At 42.8% G+C, this 23,686-nt stretch overlaps 2 protein-coding genes across 5 annotated transcripts in view; one reads left to right on the forward strand and one right to left on the reverse strand.

The window, feature by feature from the left end:
- Nucleotides 1-23,686, reverse strand: part of LOC306971638 (tetratricopeptide repeat protein 16-like) — a 76,097-nt gene that overhangs the window by 2,123 nt on the left and 50,288 nt on the right. The window contains exons 10-12 of one of the 2 annotated variants that reach the window (XM_079567976.1): nucleotides 15,053-15,218; nucleotides 7,761-7,888; nucleotides 7,571-7,660 (exon numbers count right to left, since the gene is read on the reverse strand). In XM_079567976.1, the coding sequence (XP_079424102.1) occupies nucleotides 7,615-7,660; nucleotides 7,761-7,888; nucleotides 15,053-15,218 (340 nt within the window). In that variant the 3' untranslated portion in view covers nucleotides 7,571-7,614. Of the gene's footprint in view, nucleotides 1-7,473; nucleotides 7,661-7,760; nucleotides 7,889-15,052; nucleotides 15,219-23,686 lie in introns of those variants that run through there. The other variant, XM_079567975.1, reaches the window with a different exon arrangement.
- LOC306970960 (NACHT, LRR and PYD domains-containing protein 3-like) overlaps nucleotides 16,745-23,686 on the forward strand; it is a 41,404-nt gene continuing 34,462 nt past the window's right edge. Inside the window, exons 1-5 of one of the 3 annotated variants that reach the window (XM_079567058.1) lie at nucleotides 16,745-16,827; nucleotides 17,212-17,361; nucleotides 18,609-18,701; nucleotides 20,822-20,914; nucleotides 23,277-23,369. In XM_079567058.1, coding sequence (XP_079423184.1) covers nucleotides 17,264-17,361; nucleotides 18,609-18,701; nucleotides 20,822-20,914; nucleotides 23,277-23,369 — 377 coding nt within the window. In that variant the 5' untranslated portion in view covers nucleotides 16,745-16,827; nucleotides 17,212-17,263. The remainder of the gene's footprint in view (nucleotides 16,828-17,211; nucleotides 17,362-18,608; nucleotides 18,702-20,821; nucleotides 20,915-23,276; nucleotides 23,370-23,686) is intronic. The other 2 variants (XM_079567059.1, XM_079567060.1) reach the window with 2 other exon arrangements.

Genomic DNA, 23,686 nt, shown 5'->3' on the forward strand with positions numbered 1-23,686 from the left:
GGGCACTGCAGGCTAATCGAGCGCCAGAAAGGAAGTTAGGAGTGAGCGAGAAGCAGAGGTTACTCTTAGAAGAAAACAAAACAAATCTAATCACGGGCTAAAAGCTCGATGGCCACATTTAGAGGAATGACTTTGCAAATGAGAAAAACATGCTGTTGGGAGAGGATTGTCACCGGTGCAGTGGTATGTTCTTTATGCTTTAGTATCTGAACTGTTTATGTGACGTTAACATAACAGACACCTATTAAGTGTCATGTTAGCAAACCGTACGCCTATTCAACCTGTTGTTTTTTTCTCATTAGGCATTTTATGGCTAGTGCGACTTATTCTCCGGAGCGTCTTATCTAAGTTTTTTTCTTCTTCACTACGCATATTTTGGCTGGTACGTCTTATACTCCGGAGCGACTTAGTCCAGAAAATACGGTATATATGCAGGGGCGGACTGGCCATATGTCCATTCTGGAAGAGCACAGAAGGGCCACTGGCTCTAGGGCCACCGGTCTGGCCTCTCACTTTACTTTACCCTTACCCCCGGGCACAACCGAGCTTTACCCAAATCTAAAAGCTTAAAAGAAAAGTATAACAACAAACAACAAAATGTGACAAAAAATTTGGCATCCGCACAGTAAAGTGAAGATTACTGCGTGGATTTCGAACTACTCCTGGTATTATTACGCCTTACAATATAGTTCCCCCTTTTATCCGCTTAGAAAATCCACATTGTTTAATTTTGTGTAATTATACTTTGTAGTGGAACACTTCACGTAACCATATTTAAATAGGGAAAACGTGGAAGAGCTTGGTAGCTTCTATCTTGACCTGTTTTGGAGCTATAGAGGAGAGAGGGAGAGGCTAAATGCTAACGCCGTCTGCGCTGTGTTTACGTGACTGAAGGCACGGGGGAAGATCAGACAGGTCCTAAAGAACTCGTCTAAGCTAAGGTAAGAACATATCTCAGTGTGTAAAAACGGTGGCCTGTTCCTTTAAACAGCAGATCATTCAGTCAAAGATCAAAATGAAATGTGTAAATGCGTATCCTAAACTTTTTGTAGTTTAAGAGGCAGTGACATTTTACTGTCCCAAATGTGAAAATAGGATGGAAGTGTCAGCTCTGCCTTTGCTTTGTCCAAGGTTTTTTCCGTGTCAGAGCTAAGCCTGCGGGGAGAACGAACGCGCAGGTAAAACGTTCATGCTTTGCGTTCCTGTCCGACGAGGCTGTGAAAACCTCTTTGTGACTCGGAGCGATGACTGACGTGAAAGCTCTGGCTCGGCGCGAGGGAAGTCTCCCCGCGGAAGGCGTCACTTTTCAACACCGCGCTCCGCTCCGGGCCGCGATTTACGCCATCGCTCTAATGAGTGACATCAAACCTCCTCCGCTTCAAGGCCCGGGCCGCGCTAATCCAATTCAGGCCCCGCGCAGCCGCCTTCCTCTCTCCCCCTCCTACCCCGTCACCCGACCCAAAGACTACAAACGTCTGGGGCGCTTAGACCAAACAGGGCAGGGCCGGGGGAATGCGGGCTCCCGGGCCAAGCCGCAGGACGTTTGTGTCTGTCCGCGGCCCGTAACACGAGCCCTTTATTGCGCCCAGCACTTCTCGGGGCTTTTACGAGGCAGTCTGCCCCGCGCCGCGGCCCACCCACCTTCACGGGACGCCCCGGAGAGAGAGAGAGAGAGCGGCTGTCTGCGCCGGGCATCGCTCCAGCTGCGGACGCACTCACAGAAGGCATGTAGACCTGTGGTTCTCTCACAGAAGTACCTTTAGGAAACATTGGACCCTTCAAGTCCCACCGGGCCTTGATCCAGACCGAGTCAGGACTGAAGCAGGTCTAAAAAAGACTCTCAAATGGACCTAAATGTATGTGAACTGGGTGTAAACCAGTAAAAACACCACAGTCAAAGCTACACTGCGGAACATTTACTGGTAGCAGGACGTCTCCAGCTCGTCTCCATGGAGACGTAGACTGAAGGAAGACAAATATGGGTGTGCTTCACAGCTACAAAGTCCTGTGGAGTAGGGCTGGGACGATCCACTTGTCACGATCCGATACATATCACGATCCGATACATATCACGATACTCAGGGGACGATCCGATACATATCACGATCCGTAACATATCACGATACTCAGGGGACGATCCGATACATATCACGATACTCAGGGGACGATCCGATACATATCACGATCCGATACATATCACGATCCGATACATATCACGATCTGATACATATCACGATCCGATACATATCACGATACTCAGGGGACGATCCGATACATATCACGATACTCAGGGGACGATCCGATACATATCACGATACTCAGGGGACGATCCGATACATATCACGATACTCAGGGGACGATCCGATACATATCACGATACTCAGGGGACGATCCGATACATATCACGATACTCAGGGGACGATCCGATACATATCACGTTCCGATACATATCACGTTCCGATACATATCACGATCCGATACATATCACGTTCCGATACATATCACGTTCCGATACATATCACGATACTCAGGGGACGATCCGATACATATCACGATCCGATACATATCACGGTCCGATACATATCACGATACTCAGGGGACGATCTGATACATATCACAATACGATACATATCACGGTCCGATACATATCACGATACTCAGGGGACGATCCGATACATATCACGATCCACTTGTCATGATCTGATACATATCACGATCCGATACATATCATGATCCGATACATATCACGATACTCAGGGGACGTTCCGATACATATCACGATCCGATACATATCACGGTCCGATACATATCACGATACTCAGGGGACGATCTGATACATATCACAATACGATACATATCACGGTCCGATACATATCACGATACTCAGGGGACGATCCGATACATATCACGATCCACTTGTCACGATCCGATACATATCACGATACTCAGGGGCCGTCTTTGCGCCGTCCATACAACACAACCAAGTGTTTACCAAGTATGAAAATACACACAGACAAAGTCACGCCTCTACTGCACGCTCCCAAATCTCCCTAAACAAGCCGCTATTTAAAGGTTTACGCTTTTAAATATACCAATACTGCTAGCTTAAACATGTAGAGGCTTCTTCGTTCTTCGATTCTGCAAAAAAGCAAAAATCAGCAATAAAAAAAACATCTTTTGCGTTTTTCTCGAAACTTGGGCTGCCGACTTGTGTCCCTGGTTCTCACGACGCCTCACGTATCATGATACTCGGGGCCAATCCGATACATATGACAGTGCTCAGGGGCCAATCCGATACATATGACAGTGCTCAGGGGCCGATCCGATCCGTATTACGATAGAGCAAGTAATTATGAAAAGTAATATATATTCACTTTAAAATGTGTAAAAAGTCATCTTACATTTATTTAAGTGTTAACATTGAACATTTTTTGTGTAACTGTGTTGCCTCCAAACACAAGTATTGAAAGTATTGCGATACTTGATAAAGTAGCGATACTTGGTATTGCAGAAGTTATTGCCGAAGTTTTGTCCCAGTCCTAATGTGGAGTTTACATTTTCTATGTCTTTGTATGATTTCTCCAGCTTCTCCGGTTTCCCCTACCACTAAAAACATGTACATTAGGCCATGTTTGTGTGTTTGCATGAGAGTGTGTTTGCCTGTGAGTGAGCGGTTGGTGGGAGGGGCCGATGGCACAGATTGGAAGCCCAGAAAAAGCTGTGGCTACAATAGTCGCTTTCCACCATCAAGTATGGCACGAATAAAAAATGATTCCAATTTGACTTGATAAACTTGTAAAAGCTTGGTAACATTCATTGTTAGGCTCATTGAGTTGCCTTGTGTACGAAATGCGCGGTATAAATGAAGTTGCCTTGCCTTCCTTGCCATTGTGTCTACTTGTGTAAGTATAACCTTCAGAGTTCATTTGGTCAGACACTAGGATTAGAGATGTTGAAATCTTTAGCTTAAATGTTTCAGCGCCATCTGCAGGCTGTCATCAGAAGTAGCACCGAAGTGTGCTGAAGTGTCACTTTCAACATCTCTAATCCTCGTGTCTGACCAAATGAACCTTGAAAGTTAAAGGCTTGTAAAGTGTAAAGTTATTAGGTCCTCGTCCAAAGCCATACTGTGGTAATAGACTTTTCTGTGTGATGCTGCTCATTAGGAGCAGTCTTGAATGTGACTAAAGTGTATCTAAATATACTAGTAAAGTAGAAACAAAGTAATCTCTTATTGAAATGCCTTTCTGGAGGCCGCAGTCTGAGCACAGAAGCCCAGACTCCTCTTGGCCAGCTCTTAATGGGAGATCCCTGTGCATTCCCCGGCCAAAGAGAGAGAGCAGCTCTCTGAGGGAGCGCCCAGCCGACCTTTCAGTCCTTACCCAGATCTCATGACCATCGGTGAGGGTGGGAACGAAGACGCTGCACAATATACACCTGGAGACTAAGGCTGTGTCAATATTGAGAGTCTCCAATGTTAAGAAACCAAGAAAAAAATGTGTAGTCCTTCAAAAAAAGTGTTTTTGAGCTGCAAAGGAAATAAAAATGTAGATGTTTGCAGCACATTTTTGCATATTTCTGATGCTTTGCACAAATATTGCTTCTTCGTCATTATCGAAAGTCCCCAAAAATATTGAGGTATTCATTTTTGTCAATATCACTGAGCCCTAAGTCACTCACTCTGTTGGTAATCCACAGCTCACTACTTTCTCCACGCCGCAGGTCACATGACAATATACAATGTGGCAGAGTGCGACACTATAGTAAATGAGGAGATAGAGAGGGACTAGTGTCCATATTCGGACACAGCCTAAATCAGGGGCGTCAAACTCGTTTGGGGCCGTGGGCCAAAATTCAGCTCCCAGGGCAGATCCTGGCCCACATATAACGTAAACAGGAAAGTACTATTGAGAATTAGTTTCCCCATAAAATAGTAATTATAATGAGCCAAGATTTTAAAATAAAGCTGATTTGGTCAAAAGCCCAACTGTAGCTGCAATAAAAATAACAGCTTACACTTGTATAGTGCTTTACAAGACTGTGTCACAAGTTGCTACATTGTAGTCATTATTCTTTCACTCAGCCGGCCTGGCCAGACTGACCATTTACCACGTGGCTAGAATGCATAAGTGACAAACACAAGGCCTGCGGGCCAAATCCGGTCCGCAAGATGATTTAATCTAGCCCATGACTTGTATAGCATAAATTCCTGAGTATTTGTCTCGAGCCCATTCCCGTGCAGTGTTATGAATTTTCCAAGAAATAACCAGAAAGCTCTCTCCAGCCACTAGGGGGCAGCAACCTTTAAAAAAAACAGTGAATTCCACACAAATCCAGCAGAGGGCACTGACATAATAAGAGATCAGGATATGAACCACACATTATAGCCAGGTAGTAAATGGTCAGTGGTCCCCAGGGCGACTGTGGCTACAATAATAGCTTATCACCATCAAGTGTGGAGTGAGTGAATAATGACTACAGGTGGCACTTTGAGAAACGTGGGACACCTTCATTAGGCTACAGTCGGGCTTTGACCAAATCAGCTCTATTTCAAAATCCCAGTGAGCAGGATTAACATTCATTATATTTCTCAATAGAACTTTCCTGTTTACATTATATGTGGTCCAAGATCCGTCGTGGGAGCTGAATTTCGGCCCACGACCCCAAATGAGTTTGACACCTCTGCTACAGTAAGTTGTTTATACCCTGATCTCTTATTATGACAGTGCCCTCTACTGGACACACGTGGAGCTCTTTCCTTTTTTAATTGTGGCTGCCCCAGGAGCTAGTGGTTGGAGAGAGCATTCTGGTTGTTGTCTTATTTTCAGTGCAGCGCAAAGTTTGAACATAGTTTTTTTCAGTAAAAACTCAAAATAGTATCTACAACAACAACATTTACTCCAGTCGTTTGTTTTTTTGACTTTGTTTATGTACTTTGCAAAGACTCACAGGGAAAGTACTTGAGTGTAAGAGACTAGAGAGTGAAAATGAAGAACCAACTAAGGTTAATTTACGAGTCATTTTCTCCCATGTGAAGTCCAGCCCAGGCCTCGGACTCAGCTGCTGCCGACAGCTGCAGGCCTCAGCTGTCTCTGACCCAGGCTCAGACACATGCGGTGGTAAAGAGAAGGCTGTGGGAGAAAACAGGGCTCACGTGCTCCCTAGGCTGCGTTATGAAAGGACTGTCTGTGCTGCCCTCTAGTGGACAACAGCATGTAAACACATCCCTATAACTTAAACTGTCACAAAGGTGTAAAAGTGCTTATTTGGACGGGGTTATTCTTCACCTCTCATTCAGGAGGCTTCATCATTCATGGAACACGCCTGGATGACTGAGAGCCCACAGAGGCGTTTGCTGTATTAACACTAAGGCTGTCAATAGATTAAAAAAATTAATCGCGATTAATCGCACTTGTGAAATGCGATTAATCGCGATTAATTGCAGTTATTTTAATAATTAATAATTATGTTCATTTTTAATACTATAAAACACTTAGATTTAAAGCACGTGATTACTGATTGCACATTTCATTGACCAAATCGACAGTTTCATATTTATGTGAAAAGCCCAACAGCTGATTGATAACTCACTTTTTAGAGTCATTTTCTTTTGTGCTGAACCTTTTGGACAGAAACTGCAAACTTTTAAGTTCATGAAGTAGAATATAAGGACAATATTAAAATATTATTTGTTGATTGCGATTAATTATTTTAGCAATTAATGCAATTAATCCCAATTAATGTTGACAGCCCTAATTAAAACTCTTTTTGCGTTTTTAGACACTCTAATAGACCTCATGTGTGATTTTGGTAGCTCTGCGATGAGCAGAAGTGAAATAAATGATGATCAGAAACCATAAAAAGAGATCGATAACATGCTTTCAAAACGTGTCAGCAATGTTGTCATTGAAAATTGACTTGAAACTAATATAATTAGGCATTTGTCTCTTCCCATAACGTTAGTGTCCATCAAGAGAGGATAGAGGAGGAGAGTTGGAGAGAGGAGTTAATCAGAAACGAGTGTTTCATAAAACACTTTCAAAAAAATCTGTGATTTTGATCAAAGTTAGCCTCTGTTTAGGTTTCTCAGGAACCGAGGAACGTAGAATGAAACTGTTTTCACTTACGGAGAGCTTAGAGTCTCGCCTTTCAAACGAAAGCATAGCATGTGTTCATAGCAAGAACATAGAATACGCTGTGGTGCTACAAATATCATGAAAAATGATCTGGATTGTTGGCACTCTATAGCTAAATCCCCAAAACAGCGCGGCCTTAATGTGTTAAGGTGGTGTGCTGCAGGTAAAAAGGTGGAAACATTTACCCAACAAATAATTTTAAATCATTTGCTGTAGATTGCAGAGTCTTCCGTCAATTCATCTTTTTATTAAAAAAAAAAAAATGACCAAAAAAAGTCTCATGTCAGTATTTGGGAATGAATAAAGTGCTCCATACAAAACAAACACTGTAAAGAGTGTTTGTTCTATTTTTTACCCTGACACTAAAAGCTGTTAAGGAGAAAACTAGAAAAAATATCAACCTTAACCACCGCATGAAAAAACAATGCTTTCACCTTGAGTGATTTTTTGGATCAGACCTGTTTATTGGAGTTATTTCTCACATCTGGTTCACACTAACGCTGGACGAAGTCTCAGGCTTCTCCCTGAAATAAATGGATATTTATTTACAGATCATTGTTTCGATACATGGCGATTTGTCAAAACACATAAATGGTAACAACATGAATAAGTGTGATCTCTGACCGGAGCAGGCTGGAGCTGTGGGCCTGGACACTTTCCTCCAGCTGCGCTCGCACAGACTGAGCCATGGGAGTGGACAGGACCTGAGAGACACTGTACCCAGGAAACAGGCTCATGAGCATCGCAGGCAGCTGCACACACACAGTCACCGCCATCAAACACAGCTCTGGAATAATGCGGATCAGAGGAATTATACGGACCAGGAAATGTATGAAAAAACGGAGGCAACAAAGAACGCACTGGATTACAAATATGTTCTAAAGGGGATTTGATCATGCCGTGAGGCTGGACAGACAGGTGCTGCACACTCAGACCACACATATTGAGATAATATCCGGGAGAGGCCGGAGGGAGGAAAGAGGCCAGGTTTGTGTTAAGCGTCAAGTGTCAGAGAAAGGAAGTAAAACAATTCCACTGTCACCAAAGCACAAGTAAAGAATCAGGAAACTATTTTCATTCACAACTTCAGATCTTAAAACAGCCAGAGATAGAATTGCGCAGCAGCAGTGGCTCCTCCTGAGGCGAATGTGAGCGAATGTGAGCAACCGATTCATGCGAGTGTAGTGTTCGTGACCTCTCTGTTAGTGTTAGTGACCTCTCTGTTAGTGTTAGTGACCTCTCTGTTAGTGTTAGTGACCTCTCTGTTAGTGTTAGTGACCTCTCTGTTAGTGTTAGTGACCTCTCTGTCAGTGTTAGTGACGTCTCTGTTAGTGTTAGTGACCCCTCTGTTAGTGTTAGTGACTTCTCTGTCAGTGTTAGTGACCTCTCTGTTAGTGTTAATGACCTCTCTGTCAGTGTTCGTGACCTCTCTGTTAGTGTTAGTGACCTCTCTGTTAGTGTTAGTGACCTCTCTGTTAGTGTTCGTGACCTCTCTGTTAGTGTTAGTGACCTCTCTGTCAGTGTTAGTGACCTCTCTGTTAGTGTTAATGACCTCTCTGTCAGTGTTAGTGACCTCTCTGTTAGTGTTAGTGACCTCTCTGTCAGTGTTAGTGACCTCTCTGTTAGTGTTAGTGACCTCTCTGTTAGTGTTCGTGACCTCTCTGTTAGTGTTAGTGACCTCTCTGTCAGTGTTAGTGACCTCTCTGTTAGTGTTAATGACCTCTCTGTCAGTGTTAGTGACCTCTCTGTTAGTGTTAATGACCTCTCTGTCAGTGTTAGTGACGTCTCTGTTAGTGTTAGTGACCTCTCTGTTAGTGTTCGTGACCTCTCTGTTAGTGTTAGTGACCTCTCTGTTAGTGTTAGTGACCTCTCTGTTAGTGTTCGTGACCTCTCTGTTAGTGTTAGTGACCTCTCTGTTAGTGTTAGTGACCTCTCTGTTAGTGTTAGTGACCTCTCTGTTAGTGTTAGTGACCTCTCTGTTAGTGTTAGTGACCTCTCTGTCAGTGTTAGTGACCTTTCTGTCAGTGTTAGTGACCTCTCTGTCAGTGTTAGTGACCTCTCTGTTAGTGTTAGTGATCTCTCTGTTAGTGTTAGTGACCTCTCTGTTAGTGTTAGTGACCTCTCTGTTAGTGTTAGTGACCTCTCTGTCAGTGTTAGTGACGTCTCTGTTAGTGTTAGTGACCCCTCTGTTAGTGTTAGTGACTTCTCTGTCAGTGTTAGTGACCTCTCTGTTAGTGTTAGTGACCTCTCTGTCAGTGTTAGTGACATCTCTGTTAGTGTTAGTGACCTCTCTGTCAGTGTTAGTGACCTCTCTGTCAGTGTTAGTGACGTCTCTGTTAGTGTTAGTGACCTCTCTGTTAGTGTTAGTGACCTCTCTGTCAGTGTTAGTGACCTCTCTGTTAGTGTTAGTGACCTCTCTGTTAGTGTTAGTGACCTCTCTGTTAGTGTTAGTGATCTCTCTGTTAGTGTTAGTGACGTCTCTGTCAGTGTTAGTGACCTCTCTGTTAGTGTTAGTGACCTCTCTGTCAGTGTTAGTGACCTCTCTGTTAGTGTTAGTGACCTCTCTGTTAGTGTTAGTGACCTCTCTGTTAGTGTTAGTGACCTCTCTGTTAGTGTTAGTGACCTCTCTGTTAGTGTTAGTGACCTCTCTGTCAGTGTTAGTGACCTTTCTGTCAGTGTTAGTGACCTCTCTGTTAGTGTTAGTGATCTCTCTGTTAGTGTTAGTGACATCTCTGTTAGTGTTAGTGACCTCTCTGTCAGTGTTAGTGACCTCTCTGTCAGTGTTAGTGACGTCTCTGTTAGTGTTAGTGACCTCTCTGTTAGTGTTAGTGACCTCTCTGTTAGTGTTAGTGACCTCTCTGTTAGTGTTAGTGACCTCTCTGTTAGTGTTAGTGACCTCTCTGTTAGTGTTAGTGACCTCTCTGTTAGTGTTAGTGACCTCTCTGTTAGTGTTAGTGACCTCTCTGTTAGTGTTAGTGTCCTCTCTGTTAGTGTTAGTGACCTCTCTGTTAGTGTTAGTGACGTCTCTGTTAGTGTTAGTGACCTCTCTGTTAGTGTTAGTGACCTCTCTGTCAGTGTTAGTGACCTCTCTGTTAGTGTTAGTGACCTCTCTGTTAGTGTTAGTGACCTCTCTGTTAGTGTTAGTGACCTCTCTGTTAGTGTTCGTGACCTCTCTGTTAGTGTTAGTGACCTCTCTGTCAGTGTTAGTGACCTCTCTGTTAGTGTTCGTGACCTCTCTGTTAGTGTTAGTGACGTTAGTGACCTCTCTGTCAGTGTTAGTGACCTCTCTGTTAGTGTTAGTGACCTCTCTGTCAGTGTTAGTGACCTCTCTGTTAGTGTTAGTGACCTCTCTGTTAGTGTTAGTGACCTCTCTGTTAGTGTTCGTGACCTCTCTGTTAGTGTTAGTGACCTCTCTGTCAGTGTTAGTGACCTCTCTGTTAGTGTTAATGACCTCTCTGTCAGTGTTAGTGACCTCTCTGTTAGTGTTAATGACCTCTCTGTCAGTGTTAGTGACGTCTCTGTTAGTGTTAGTGACCTCTCTGTTAGTGTTAGTGATCTCTCTGTTAGTGTTCGTGACCTCTCTGTTAGTGTTAGTGACCTCTCTGTCAGTGTTAGTGACGTCTCTGTTAGTGTTAGTGACCTCTCTGTTAGTGTTAGTGACCTCTCTGTTAGTGTTAGTGACCTCTCTGTTAGTGTTAGTGACCTCTCTGTTAGTGTTCGTGACCTCTCTGTTAGTGTTAGTGACCTCTCTGTTAGTGTTAGTGATCTCTCTGTTAGTGACCTCTCTGTTAGTGTTAGTGACCTCTCTGTCAGTGTTAGTGACGTCTCTGTTAGTGTTAGTGACCTCTCTGTTAGTGTTAGTGACTTCTCTGTCAGTGTTAGTGACCTCTCTGTTAGTGTTAGTGACCTCTCTGTTAGTGTTAGTGACCTCTCTGTTAGTGTTAGTGACCTCTCTGTTAGTGTTAGTGACCTCTCTGTTAGTGTTAGTGACCTCTCTGTTAGTGTTAGTGACCTCTCTGTTAGTGTTAGTGACCTCTCTGTCAGTGTTAGTGACCTTTCTGTCAGTGTTAGTGACCTCTCTGTTAGTGTTAGTGATCTCTCTGTTAGTGTTAGTGACCTCTCTGTTAGTGTTAGTGATCTCTCTGTTAGTGTTAGTGACCTCTCTGTTAGTGTTAGTGACCTCTCTGTCAGTGTTAGTGACGTCTCTGTTAGTGTTAGTGACCTCTCTGTTAGTGTTAGTGACTTCTCTGTCAGTGTTAGTGACCTCTCTGTTAGTGTTAGTGACCTCTCTGTTAGTGTTAGTGACCTCTCTGTTAGTGTTAGTGACCTCTCTGTTAGTGTTAGTGACCTCTCTGTTAGTGTTAGTGACCTCTCTGTTAGTGTTAGTGACCTCTCTGTTAGTGTTAGTGACCTCTCTGTCAGTGTTAGTGACCTTTCTGTCAGTGTTAGTGACCTCTCTGTTAGTGTTAGTGATCTCTCTGTTAGTGTTAGTGACATCTCTGTTAGTGTTAGTGACCTCTCTGTCAGTGTTAGTGACCTCTCTGTCAGTGTTAGTGTCGTCTCTGTTAGTGTTAGTGACCTCTCTGTTAGTGTTAGTGACCTCTCTGTCAGTGTTAGTGACCTCTCTGTCAGTGTTAGTGACCTCTCTGTTAGTGTTAGTGACCTCTCTGTTAGTGTTAGTGACCTCTCTGTTAGTGTTAGTGACGTCTCTGTTAGTGTTAGTGACCTCTCTGTTAGTGTTAGTGACGTCTCTGTTAGTGTTAGTGACCTCTCTGTTAGTGTTAGTGACCTCTCTGTCAGTGTTAGTGACCTCTCTGTTAGTGTTAGTGACGTCTCTGTTAGTGTTAGTGACGTCTCTGTTAGTGTTAGTGACGTCTCTGTTAGTGTTAGTGACCTCTCTGTTAGTGTTAGTGACCTCTCTGTTAGTGTTAGTGACCTCTCTGTTAGTGTTAGTGACCTCTCTGTTAGTGTTAGTGACGTCTCTGTTAGTGTTAGTGACCTCTCTGTTAGTGTTAGTGACCTCTCTGTCAGTGTTAGTGACCTCTCTGTTAGTGTTAGTGACGTCTCTGTTAGTGTTAGTGACCTCTCTGTCAGTGTTAGTGACCTCTCTGTTAGTGTTAGTGACCTCTCTGTCAGTGTTAGTGACCTCTCTGTTAGTGTTAGTGACCTCTCTGTCAGTGTTAGTGACCTCTCTGTTAGTGTTAGTGACCTCTCTGTTAGTGTTAGTGACCTCTCTGTTAGTGTTAGTGACCTCTCTGTTAGTGTTAGTGACCTCTCTGTTAGTGTTAGTGACCTCTCTGTTAGTGTTAGTGACCTCTCTGTCAGTGTTAGTGACCTCTCTGTTAGTGTTAGTGACCTCTCTGTCAGTGTTAGTGACCTCTCTGTTAGTGTTAGTGACCTCTCTGTTAGTGTTAGTGACCTCTCTGTCAGTGTTAGTGACCTCTCTGTTAGTGTTAGTGACCTCTCTGTTAGTGTTAGTGACCTCTCTGTTAGTGTTAGTGACCTCTGTCAGTGTTAGTGACCTCTCTGTTAGTGTTAGTGACCTCTCTGTTAGTGTTAGTGACCTCTCTGTTAGTGTTAGTGACGTCTCTGTTAGTGTTAGTGACCTCTCTGTTAGTGTTAGTGACCTCTCTGTTAGTGTTAGTGACGTCTCTGTTAGTGTTAGTGACGTCTCTGTTAGTGTTAGTGACGTCTCTGTTAGTGTTAGTGACCTCTCTGTTAGTGTTAGTGACCTCTCTGTCAGTGTTAGTGACCTCTCTGTGAGTGTTAGTGACCTCTCTGTTAGTGTTAGTGACGTCTCTGTTAGTGTTAGTGACCTCTCTGTTAGTGTCAGTGACCTCTCTGTTAGTGTTAGTGACCTCTCTGTTAGTGTTAGTGACCTCTCTGTTAGTGTTAGTGACGTCTCTGTTAGTGTTAGTGACCTCTCTGTTAGTGTTAGTGACCTCTCTGTTAGTGTTAGTGACCTCTCTGTTAGTGTTAGTGACCTCTCTGTTAGTGTTAGTGACCTCTCTGTCAGTGTTAGTGACCTCTCTGTTAGTGTTAGTGACCTCTCTGTTAGTGTTAGTGACCTCTCTGTTAGTGTTAGTGACCTCTCTGTCAGTGTTAGTGACCTCTCTGTTAGTGTTAGTGACCTCTCTGTTAGTGTTAGTGACCTCTCTGTTAGTGTTAGTGACCTCTCTATTAGTGTTAGTGACCTCTCTGTCAGTGTTAGTGACCTCTCTGTTAGTGTTAGTGACCTCTCTGTTAGTGTTAGTGACGTCTCTGTTAGTGTTAGTGACGTCTCTGTTAGTGTTAGTGACCTCTCTGTCAGTGTTAGTGACCTCTCTGTCAGTGTTAGTGACCTCTCTGTCAGTGTTAGTGACCTCTCTGTCAGTGTTAGTGACCTCTCTGTCAGTGTTAGTGACCTCTCTATAAGTGTTAGTGACCTCTCTATAAGTGTTAGTGACCTCTCTGTGAGTGTTAGTGACCTCTCTGTTAGTGTTAGTGACCTCTCTGTTAGTGTTAGTGACCTCTCTGTTAGTGTTAGTGACCTCTCTGTTAGTGTTAGTGACCTCTCTGTCAGTGTTAGTGACCTCTCTGTCAGTGTTAGTGACCTCTCTGTTAGTGTTAGTGACCTCTCTGTCAGTGTTAGTGACCTCTCTGTTAGTGTTAGTGACCTCTCTGTTAGTGTTAGTGACCTCTCTGTTAGTGTTAGTGACCTCTCTGTCAGTGTTAGTGACCTCTCTGTCAGTGTTAGTGACGTCTCTGTTAGTGTTAGTGACCTCTCTGTTAGTGTTAGTGACCTCTCTGTTAGTGTTAGTGACCTCTCTGTCAGTGTTAGTGACCTCTCTGTCAGTGTTAGTGACCTCTCTGTCAGTGTTAGTGACGTCTCTGTCAGTGTTAGTGACCTCTCTGTTAGTGTTAGTGACCTCTCTGTCAGTGTTAGTGACCTCTCTGTCAGTGTTAGTGACCTCTCTGTCAGTGTTAGTGACGTCTCTGTCAGTGTTAGTGATCTCTCTGTCAGTGTTAGTGACCTCTCTGTTAGTGTTAGTGACCTCTCTGTTAGTGTTAGTGACCTCTCTGTTAGTGTTAGTGACCTCTCTGTCAGTGTTAGTGACCTCTCTGTTAGTGTTAGTGATCTCTCTGTTAGTGTTAGTGATCTCTCTGTTAGTGTTAGTGACCTCTCTGTTAGTGTTAGCGACCTTTCTGTCAGTGTTAGTGACGTCTCTGTCAGTGTTAGTGATCTCTCTGTCAGTGTTAGTGACCTCTCTGTTAGTGTTAGTGACCTCTCTGTCAGTGTTAGTGACCTCTCTGTTAGTGTTAGTGACCTCTCTGTTAGTGTTAGTGATCTCTCTGTTAGTGTTAGTGACCTCTCTGTTAGTGTTAGTGACCTTTCTGTCAGTGTTAGTGACCTCTCTGTCAGTGTTAGTGACCTCTCTGTCAGTGTTAGTGACCTCTCTGTTAGTGTTAGTGACCTCTCTGTCAGTGTTAGTGACCTCTCTGTCAGTGTTAGTGACCTCTCTGTTAGTGTTAGTGACCTCTCTGTCAGTGTTAGTGACCTCTCTGTTAGTGTTAGTGACCTCTCTATAAGTGTTAGTGACCTCTCTGTTAGTGTTAGTGACCTCTCTGTTAGTGTTAGTGACCTCTCTATAAGTGTTAGTGACCTCTCTGTCAGTGTTAGTGACCTCTCTATAAGTGTTAGTGACCTCTCTGTCAGTGTTAGTGACCTCTCTGTCAGTGTTAGTGACCTCTCTGTCAGTGTTAGTGACCTCTCTGTCAGTGTTAGTGACCTCTCTATAAGTGTTAGTGACCTCTCTGTCAGTGTTAGTGACCTCTCTGTCAGTGTTAGTGACCTCTCTGTCAGTGTTAGTGACCTCTCTGTCAGTGTTAGTGACCTCTCTGTCAGTGTTAGTGACCTCTCTGTCAGTGTTAGTGACCTCGCTGTTGCTCGGCTGCAGGATGAGCGCTCGGATGAAGTCCTCTCGGGCCGCGTCCACATGACTCAGTTTGCGATGGGCCTTGGATCTCGTCTCGTAGACCGGACCCAGGGTGGGGTCGTACTGAAGCGCATCAGACAGACTGGTCACTGCGTCTTCAAAACGTCTGAAAGCACATCACTTATAATAAAAAAAAAACAACGACATCTTGTGAAACTGAAAGCATTTATTTAACTCTTAGAAAATCCCCCCTTAGATTTAGACAGAGGCTGCATCTTTCTCTATCAGTTCAAAAATATAATGTTCAAAAGCAGCGAAGTACAGATCGTAAACTTTTTTTTATATATGACTGATATATGATGTTGTACATGTATTACAGTACAGTTCATCTCTTTTTACTTATTTACCTATATTCACTAATGAGTTGACTTGTGCATGAAAGACGCCACAGGACAAGGGAGGCTTTTGACTTTCTCATGCGTGGGATCCTGTGCTGAGGAAGTCGGACACTAGAGGGCAGTGTTGTACTACTGTTCCAGGCTAAACAAGCGTAAGATTGTGTTAAATGTCAGGAGGATTCATGTCTGATCAAGGAAGGAAAGGTGACTTGTTTGCACATTATCCTGTTCTTTGATTGCACATTTGTCCAGACTATTTGCACCCCCTGAGTGTTTCTTAAGAAAAAAGAGTGAATTTCTCCAGTGTGAGATCGATAAAGTCTCATCTTTTCCTATCAAAGAGACTGAAAGACGCAAACCCCAAATCCCAGACCACAGTTTTGGCAATAAAGACAGGGTTTATACAGGCAGCAAAAATGTCATGCTTTTTAATGGACGAATACTACATCTTAATGCCACAACTGCAAAGATTAGTGCATATTATTTGCAAATCATCAAAGGAACAGGCCACCGTTTTTCCATACTGAGATATGTTCTTACCTGAGCTTAGACGAGTCGATGCGCACCTGTCTGGTCTTTGTGCACACGCTCAGTCACACAAAACGACCAAAGATGTTGTTAGCATTTAGCCTCTCCCAGCATATTCCTATAGCTCCAAATGGGGGTGAAGTTGGAAGCGACCAAGCTCTTCCCACGGGCACAAAGACCAGACAGGTACGCATCAACTCGTCTAAGCTCAGGTAAGAACATATCTCAGTGTGGAGAAACGGCGGCCTGTTCCTTTAAAAGCAAAGAGGTCACAACTGAACGGGAAACTTTTGAGCAAAGAATGTATGTACAATATCTGCTCAAACTGCAGGTGAGGTTGCTCAAGACAATCGTTTTTTTGTATATTTTATTTTATATTTTGTGATCTATTGCAGGGGTTTATAACATCTGGCCTATATTGGCTCTACCCAAACCTAAAGGCTTCTTAAAAAAAGGACCAAAATAGCGACGAAAATGTGACGAAAAGGCAGCAGAAAACTGATGAAAAAGTGACAAAAGTGAGTGACCCAAAAAAAATGACAAAAAACAATGACAATGTTGTATTAAGGCCACAAAAGAGCAACAGAAAAGTGCTAAAAAAACAGATTTGGGTGAAGCTGAATCGGAGCAAATGCACTTGGTTAAGTCGGCGGTTAAGTGGTTCAAGAACAACCGCAAATACGGACTCCCAGAAAGCTTTGCTGATGTAATGCTTTTGGAGAACGTGGTGCCTGACTTTGGGCCATGCAGCCAAATCAGCCAACCACAAGAGTGAACTCTCGTGACGTGGCACAAAGGGGGAGGGGTTTGTTATGATCCAGGGGAAGGCTGAAGCATAGAGCGTCAGAGGTGAGTGCCTTTGTTGTCCGCTTTTTATGATTTACCATGTGATTTTATGGAAGGCAGGAATGGCACTGCTTCAAAATGTAATCCGGACCGCGGCTACGGAATACGTAATCTTCTGAATAGTGGCTGACACCCACGGATCGAGCAAGTTCTGGTGTTTCATAGAATGTAGTTATCGAACAAAAGACTACACCCAAGAGTGAACTATGAGCTCATCAAATCCAGTGTGTACAATGAGTGAAGTATGACAACATAAGATAGTGTGAGGGGCAGAAATGCGTACTTGAACATACATAAAGAGTCCATTCAACGGTGTGCCATGTGGAAAGAGCAGCGTGATATCTCTGCGCATGCTCTCAGAAATGTATATTCATCCTTTCCCCTCAGATAACATTACTATGAGTCACCACCCCACGCCTCAGGCTGAGCAACCGAGGACATGGCACAAGACAGAGACATGCATTTCCATGGAAACAGAGACTTACTCAACGGAGAGCCTCAAGGGGGCAGCATCGATCCGGACCTCAGTGGGACCAAGTGAGCTCAGTTATTTCCTTCATATTAACCCCTTAACTCCCACCTGAACTGAGCACATTTTCTCCAGTTTGGCTTTACCCCCAGTCCAAAAGCTTCTGGATAAAAGCTGTGAAAATAGCGACAAAACTGAGACGAAAACAACGACGGAAATGTGACGAAAAGTGAGAAAAAATTAGGAAAAAAGTAACGAAAAATTGATGAAAAAGTGGCAAAAATGTCACAAGAAACTGACAAAAAATGACGAAAAAATGACAAAAAATTTGACAAAAAAGGACAAAAATGTGACAAAATGTGACAATTTTTTTTTACAAAAATATGACAAAAATGTAACAAAAAATGAAAACAAATTGATAAAAAATGTGACAAAAAATGACAAAAATGTGACAAAAAAAGACACAAATGTAAAAGAAAATGAAAAAAAAATTGATATAAATTGATGAAAAAATGAAAAAAATGTGACAAAAAATGAGAAAACATTGAAAAAAATGTAGAAAAATTGATGGAAAAGTGGCAAAAATGTCACAAGAAATTGACAAAAAATGACAAAATAATGACAAAAATGTGACAAAATGTGACAAAATGTGACTTTTTTTTTTTTTTACAAAAATATGACCAAAAAAATGACCAAAATGTAACAAAAAAATGAAAAAAAATTGATAACAAATTGATGAAAAAATGACGAAAATGTGACAAAAAATGACAAAATGTGACCAAAAATTTTTTACAAAAATGTGATAAAAAAATTACAAAAATGTGACAAAAAAGTTCCAAAAATGAGTTGAATACCCAACAAAAAAATGATGGAAAAAAATCTGATGACGTGAGGAAAAAGATCCTCTTGGTTCAGGCGGGAGTTAAGAGGTTAATCGAACATTTAAACCTCTAACTGAGCACATTTTCACCAGTTCGGCTTCACCCAAATCTAAAAGCTTCCTGACTGGAGCTTACAGCCTATAGGCCCGGGTAACGCCTCATTTGAAAGCTAAGACCTATAAAACTAATCTCAACTCTCAACATGTCGTCACTTTTTAGTCGTTTTTTGACGCCTTTTCACCGCATTTTTTTTATAATTGCTTTTTTGTTACTTTTGGTGCTGTGTTTTGTTTTTATTCTCGTTTACGACTTGTTTTCGTTGCCATTTTGAAGCTTTTTTCAAGAAGCTTTTTCGGTTTTGCCAAACTGGAGAAAATGTGCTCGGTTCTGGTGGGGGGCCAAGAGGCACAGAAACATATTTCTTCCCTATTCAGACATGACACTGCAGCCTCGGTTTCCGGTCTGTCCACAATGAGTAAAGACAAAGATATGAACTTCAGCCTGGAACCTGCTCCTCCGGACACAAGGTAATGGGGGGTGCGTTGTTATTGATATCACGAGACAAAACATTCAGTTAGACCATAAAAATCTATTAATTAGGCACATCGTTGTATAAAAAGTAGCGGTTTATAGTCTTGTAATTACGGTATTACGGCATTACAACAATAAACCATAAAAAACATTAAAAAAAACAACCAATGATAATTATCAACATCAGTGTTGTCCATCCATCCATCCATTTTCTTCCGCTTTATTCGGGGACAAGACGTAAACAAGACCCCGAGATACTTGAACTCCTCCACTTGAGGCAAGGACTCCCCACCGACCCGAAGAAGGGAAGCCACCTTTTTTCCGGTGGAGAACCATGGCCTCGGATTTGGAGGTGCTGATCCTCATCCCGGCTGCAAACCGCCCCAGAGCAGCTGAAGGTCCTGATTTGTTGAAGCCAACAGAACAACATCATCCGCAAACAGCAGAGATGAGATCCTGAGGCTCCAAAAACCGGACACCCTCCGGCCCCTGGCTGCGCCTAGAAATTCTGTCCATAAAGGTAATGAACAGAACCGGTGACAAAGGGCAGCCCTGCGGAGACCAACACGCACCGGGAACAGGTCTGACTTACTGCCGGTGTACAATCGAAACAGACGGCTTGTCGAGTTGCACTACTTCTCGTTGCTGCGCATGTGCAGAACTATCGAGTCATTTTACATTCAGCCATCGAGTTCCGCTTTTTCAGCAGATAACATGATTTCATAAATTTTACTGTCGAATTAGGCAGTCTATTCTAGAAGAAGAAGATCTTTATTTATATAGCGCCTTTCACAGACATATAGTCACAAAGCGCTTTACATGAGACAATTGTACATTCACTCCATACTCGATGGTGGAAAGCTACGTTTGTAGCTTCAGTTTCCCCTGGGGGAGACTGTCAGAGGCGCTTTCGCGACTACACACGTCTGCGCCAACAGACCCTCTGACCACCACCATACATTCACTCACACATCATTCATCCTGGCCTATTGTACATGTTTTTAGTGGTAGGGGAAACCGGAGTGCCCGGAGGAAACCTACGCAGACACGGGGAGAACATGCAAACTCCACACAGAAAGGCCCCGTCCCTGGTGGGAATCGAACCCGGACCTTCTAGCTGTGAAGCGAGAGCACTAACCGCTGCGCTACCGTGCCGCCCCCATTCTACATGTAATTAGTAAATGACGTAGCTGCTAAAACAATTTTCCTTAAAATATCTGTCTGTTGAAAATATAGGCTTTAAAAACGTAAAAAGTAGGAAGATTTGTCAATAATCAGAAAGCATGACCGATTAAATGTCATAAAAGTTGCTGAGGAAAGAGTCGACTGCTCTTTAGTTACGTAATATTATGCAAGACAAAGTTTACCAGCTGTTAACTCGTTTTTAATGAGAGACACAGACATGTGCACATGCGTGTTGATACTGTCAGTGCAGCTTGACAAAGTGCATCTCGACGTTACACCGGCAATGCGAACCAAGCTCCTGCTGCGTCATACAGGGAACGGACAGCCCTTAGCCCTTAGCCCATGGATGGATGGATGGACTTTTTCTTATGGACCACAAATAAGTAATTTTTTTTGCTAACATTGATAATTCTGTCAAATATAATGAACTTTTTGTTTGTGTTCAGGGTGTCAGATTTTGAGTTTATATGCACGAAAACATTAAGCTTTGAGCAAGCGTAACTTTGAGTGAGCCATACTTGATACTTGAGCCATACTGATCACAGTTACTCGCATACTTGTGAATGTTTGCAACGATGACTATTATGACGTTACTTACTTAAGATGCTGTTATTAATGTAAATAATTCCTCCCTACAGGAAATGTATGCAACTAAGTAAATGCGGTCCAGTCATAAATGCCTTTTGAGGACACTTGTCTATAAGGAATAGACTTTTTTTTGTTGCTAAATTCTTATTTGTTGTGGATACAGTCCTCACATGTATTACTGTGAAATGCAAATATTTATTATGGTGAATATGGGGTAGGCGCTCATAAGCTTCTTGCTTCAGCTTACTTCTTTTGAGCACCTATGATTGTCTAATGTGTGAATTACAAACATGTAAGCTGCTCAAATAAACGAAACTTAAATCTTCTGTTTGTTTCTCCGCAGAAGCAGATCTACAGCCTCGGTGTCCAATCTGTCCATGAAGAGCAAAGACAAAGATATGAACTTCAGTCATGAACCCATTCCTCAAGACTCAAGGTAAAAGACAAAAGCGTTACTTTGGTTTTCATATAGATAAAGTCAAGTCTAAAACTGGGCAGGAGAGGAGAGGGAACGGAGAAGATAAATGCAGCCACAGCCCAAACTTAGCAAAGCTCATTAACAGTTGGGGCCTAGACAGATCAGTTCTTCTGAACAAGCACTACAAACCAAAACAGTTCCCTCAATTCAAACTTAAGGCTCTTGAAGACTATCTAAAAGCCAAAAATAACATGAAAACGTTCAAACAAATCCATTGTTGTATCTTGTAATGGTAGGGAAAAGCAATCAAGAGTCCACCCAAGAGACAAGGCCTGAGTAAACACAAATGCAGGACAAAACCAGTTACAGATACAATGTAACATGTTGCATTTAAAGAGGGGGTATTATGCTCTTTTCAGCCACATAGCACCAGTCTATAGCACACTACAATGATGACGAAACCTTCTGTTGGTCTGTCAATGCAGTAAATTAGAAGAACTGCCTTGTATAAAATTGCTCTTTCAAAATGGTGGTAGCAAATGACTTGAAATAGGCCTCTGTCTCTTTAAGAACCTCTGACCCTTTCCGACACGCCCCCTCCACACGCTGTCTGTGGCATCACAACAACACTGCGCTCGTTTTCTCCACAGTATTGAAACTACGATCGGTGCATTTTAATTTTTATTGTTGGAAAGGAGCTACTGTTTATCACTTTGTGAACAATGGCCACACAGGATATTATTTGGAGACGAACCTTCCACACCGGACGCTTGGAAGGGGCTCTTGCCTGAAAAATAACTGCTGTTTGGAGGCTATCTCTTTGCATCTGCCCTATGGATCTCTAACTATACCCCCATGGACGACACCAGGATCTGCAGGAGCCCATACGATTCAAAAGACGGACATTATCTGTGCAGGTGGACAATGGTTTTTCGAGGTTACCCGTTAGCTTGTTATAATCGACTACAGCTCATTGTTGATGAAAAGTCTGTAATAAACCACACATGTGTAAAGCCAGGCTCATTGTGTGATCATCGTAAAGGCTGCTTCGAGTAGTTGCTGCTTTATTGACGTTATTTGTGCATAATATGCTGCCTGTTTTCAATGAATGTTGTGAAGGTGAAGGTTGTTAGCTTGTCGCGGCTAATAGTGCCTTAGCTCCGGGAGAAACCACTCGGCTACGACTCACTGTAGATGAAATGTGAGCAATGAACTACGAAATCAACAAGCCCGGCTCAGTGTGTGATCATCATAAAGGCTGCTTCAAGCAGTTGCCTGTTTTAGTGACGTTTTCAATGCATAATATGCTGCTTGTATTCAGTGAATTTTCCCGTTAGCTTGTCGCGGCTAGCTTGTTAGCTCCGGGAGAAAACCACTCGGCTATGACCCATTGTAGATGAAATGTGAGCAATACACTTCCAAATCAACAAGCCAGTCTCCGTGTGTGATCATTGTTAAACGGTTCTTTATGTGTGTGGTGGTTTTATTGACTTTATGTGTGCATATTTCTCGTTTTCACGTGATGACTCGAGGTTTAGCTTAGCATTAGCTTTCTCCGGAGGCTCTGTGCATCATCAAGGCCCAGCGCAGAACCAGACACTGAAATAAGTGTTCTTGTCACCGGTTTTAATCCTGGGTGTTTAGGTAACAGAAACACTGATGTGTGTCTTTGTAAAAGTCTGCTGTGGCTCCGGTTCACAACACATGAAGCTAATCCTCCATGATGACTCTGTTTACATCTTAGGGCTAGACACTGCGGGGAGGGGGTTCTGCTGAGGAGCAGTGGTTGGTTACTCGGCTGGTGACGAAAGGTCGGAGGCGTATCCTGGAGGTCGAGGGCGTTTCCTGAAGGAATCAGGCGTTTTATCCCTAAAATGGCCGCCATCAGAGTTTCTACAGATTACTCGAAAATACGTGAATGTGCCCAGGCAACACTTCAGGCATGTTTTTAATGAGGGAATGACTTAATAACATGATGTAAAGCTTGAAAAAGTCGATTTTGCATAATACCCCCCCTTTAACAATGTAAGAGGAAGCTAATGAATTCATATTATAATAAATATTATTGGTGGTCCAAAGTCATTCTTAACTTTTTTAAAACTTTTTTATCTGTAGCATCCAAATTTGTCACAGGGACAAGTTTATCGGCACATTTCACAACTTGCAGGGTCACTTTCAGAAAAATGCAAGAAAAACGGCCCCCAAGTTCATGACATGGATATAAATGTTTGATTATTAGATACACAGTGTTTTTCCCACACATGTTTACAACACACTAAAGGACGACCGAACAAATTCTGTTCCATTTCAATAAATACGATCAGGTATAGTGCCTTTAAGGTGGGGGAAGAAATCTCACTATGATGTATCTTCTCCACAGAAGCAGATCTGCAGTGCCAGTATCCAATCGGTCCACTATGAGCAAAGACAAAGATATGAACTTCAGACTTGAACCTCCCCCTCCAGACTCGAGGTAAGAAATACAAACCAAAAACTAAAACGAGACAGAAGATGTAAGTGCTGCGTAGATAGAGGTGCGGTGGGGTTAATTTATGGAACAAGAAAGACTGATAATATTGTTTTAAGGAGAATATAAGGAGAAATCTTGAAAAAAATATCTTATTGAGTAGGCCATTATAATGCTGTAATAATTTTATTGCACAATGCAAGCTGTATGAGAGATGCAGCTCATTTTTGGCAACTCATTCTGTCAGACCGCTGGAGTCCCAAACACTAGCTTTTGAACAGTGTTGAACGTAACATTTCTGAAGGCCTTTTTTAGTCGCGCTC

Source organism: Gobius niger (genome assembly GCF_951799975.1).
Source record: "Gobius niger genome assembly, chromosome: 1".
Classification (NCBI taxonomy): domain Eukaryota; kingdom Metazoa; phylum Chordata; class Actinopteri; order Gobiiformes; family Gobiidae; genus Gobius; species Gobius niger.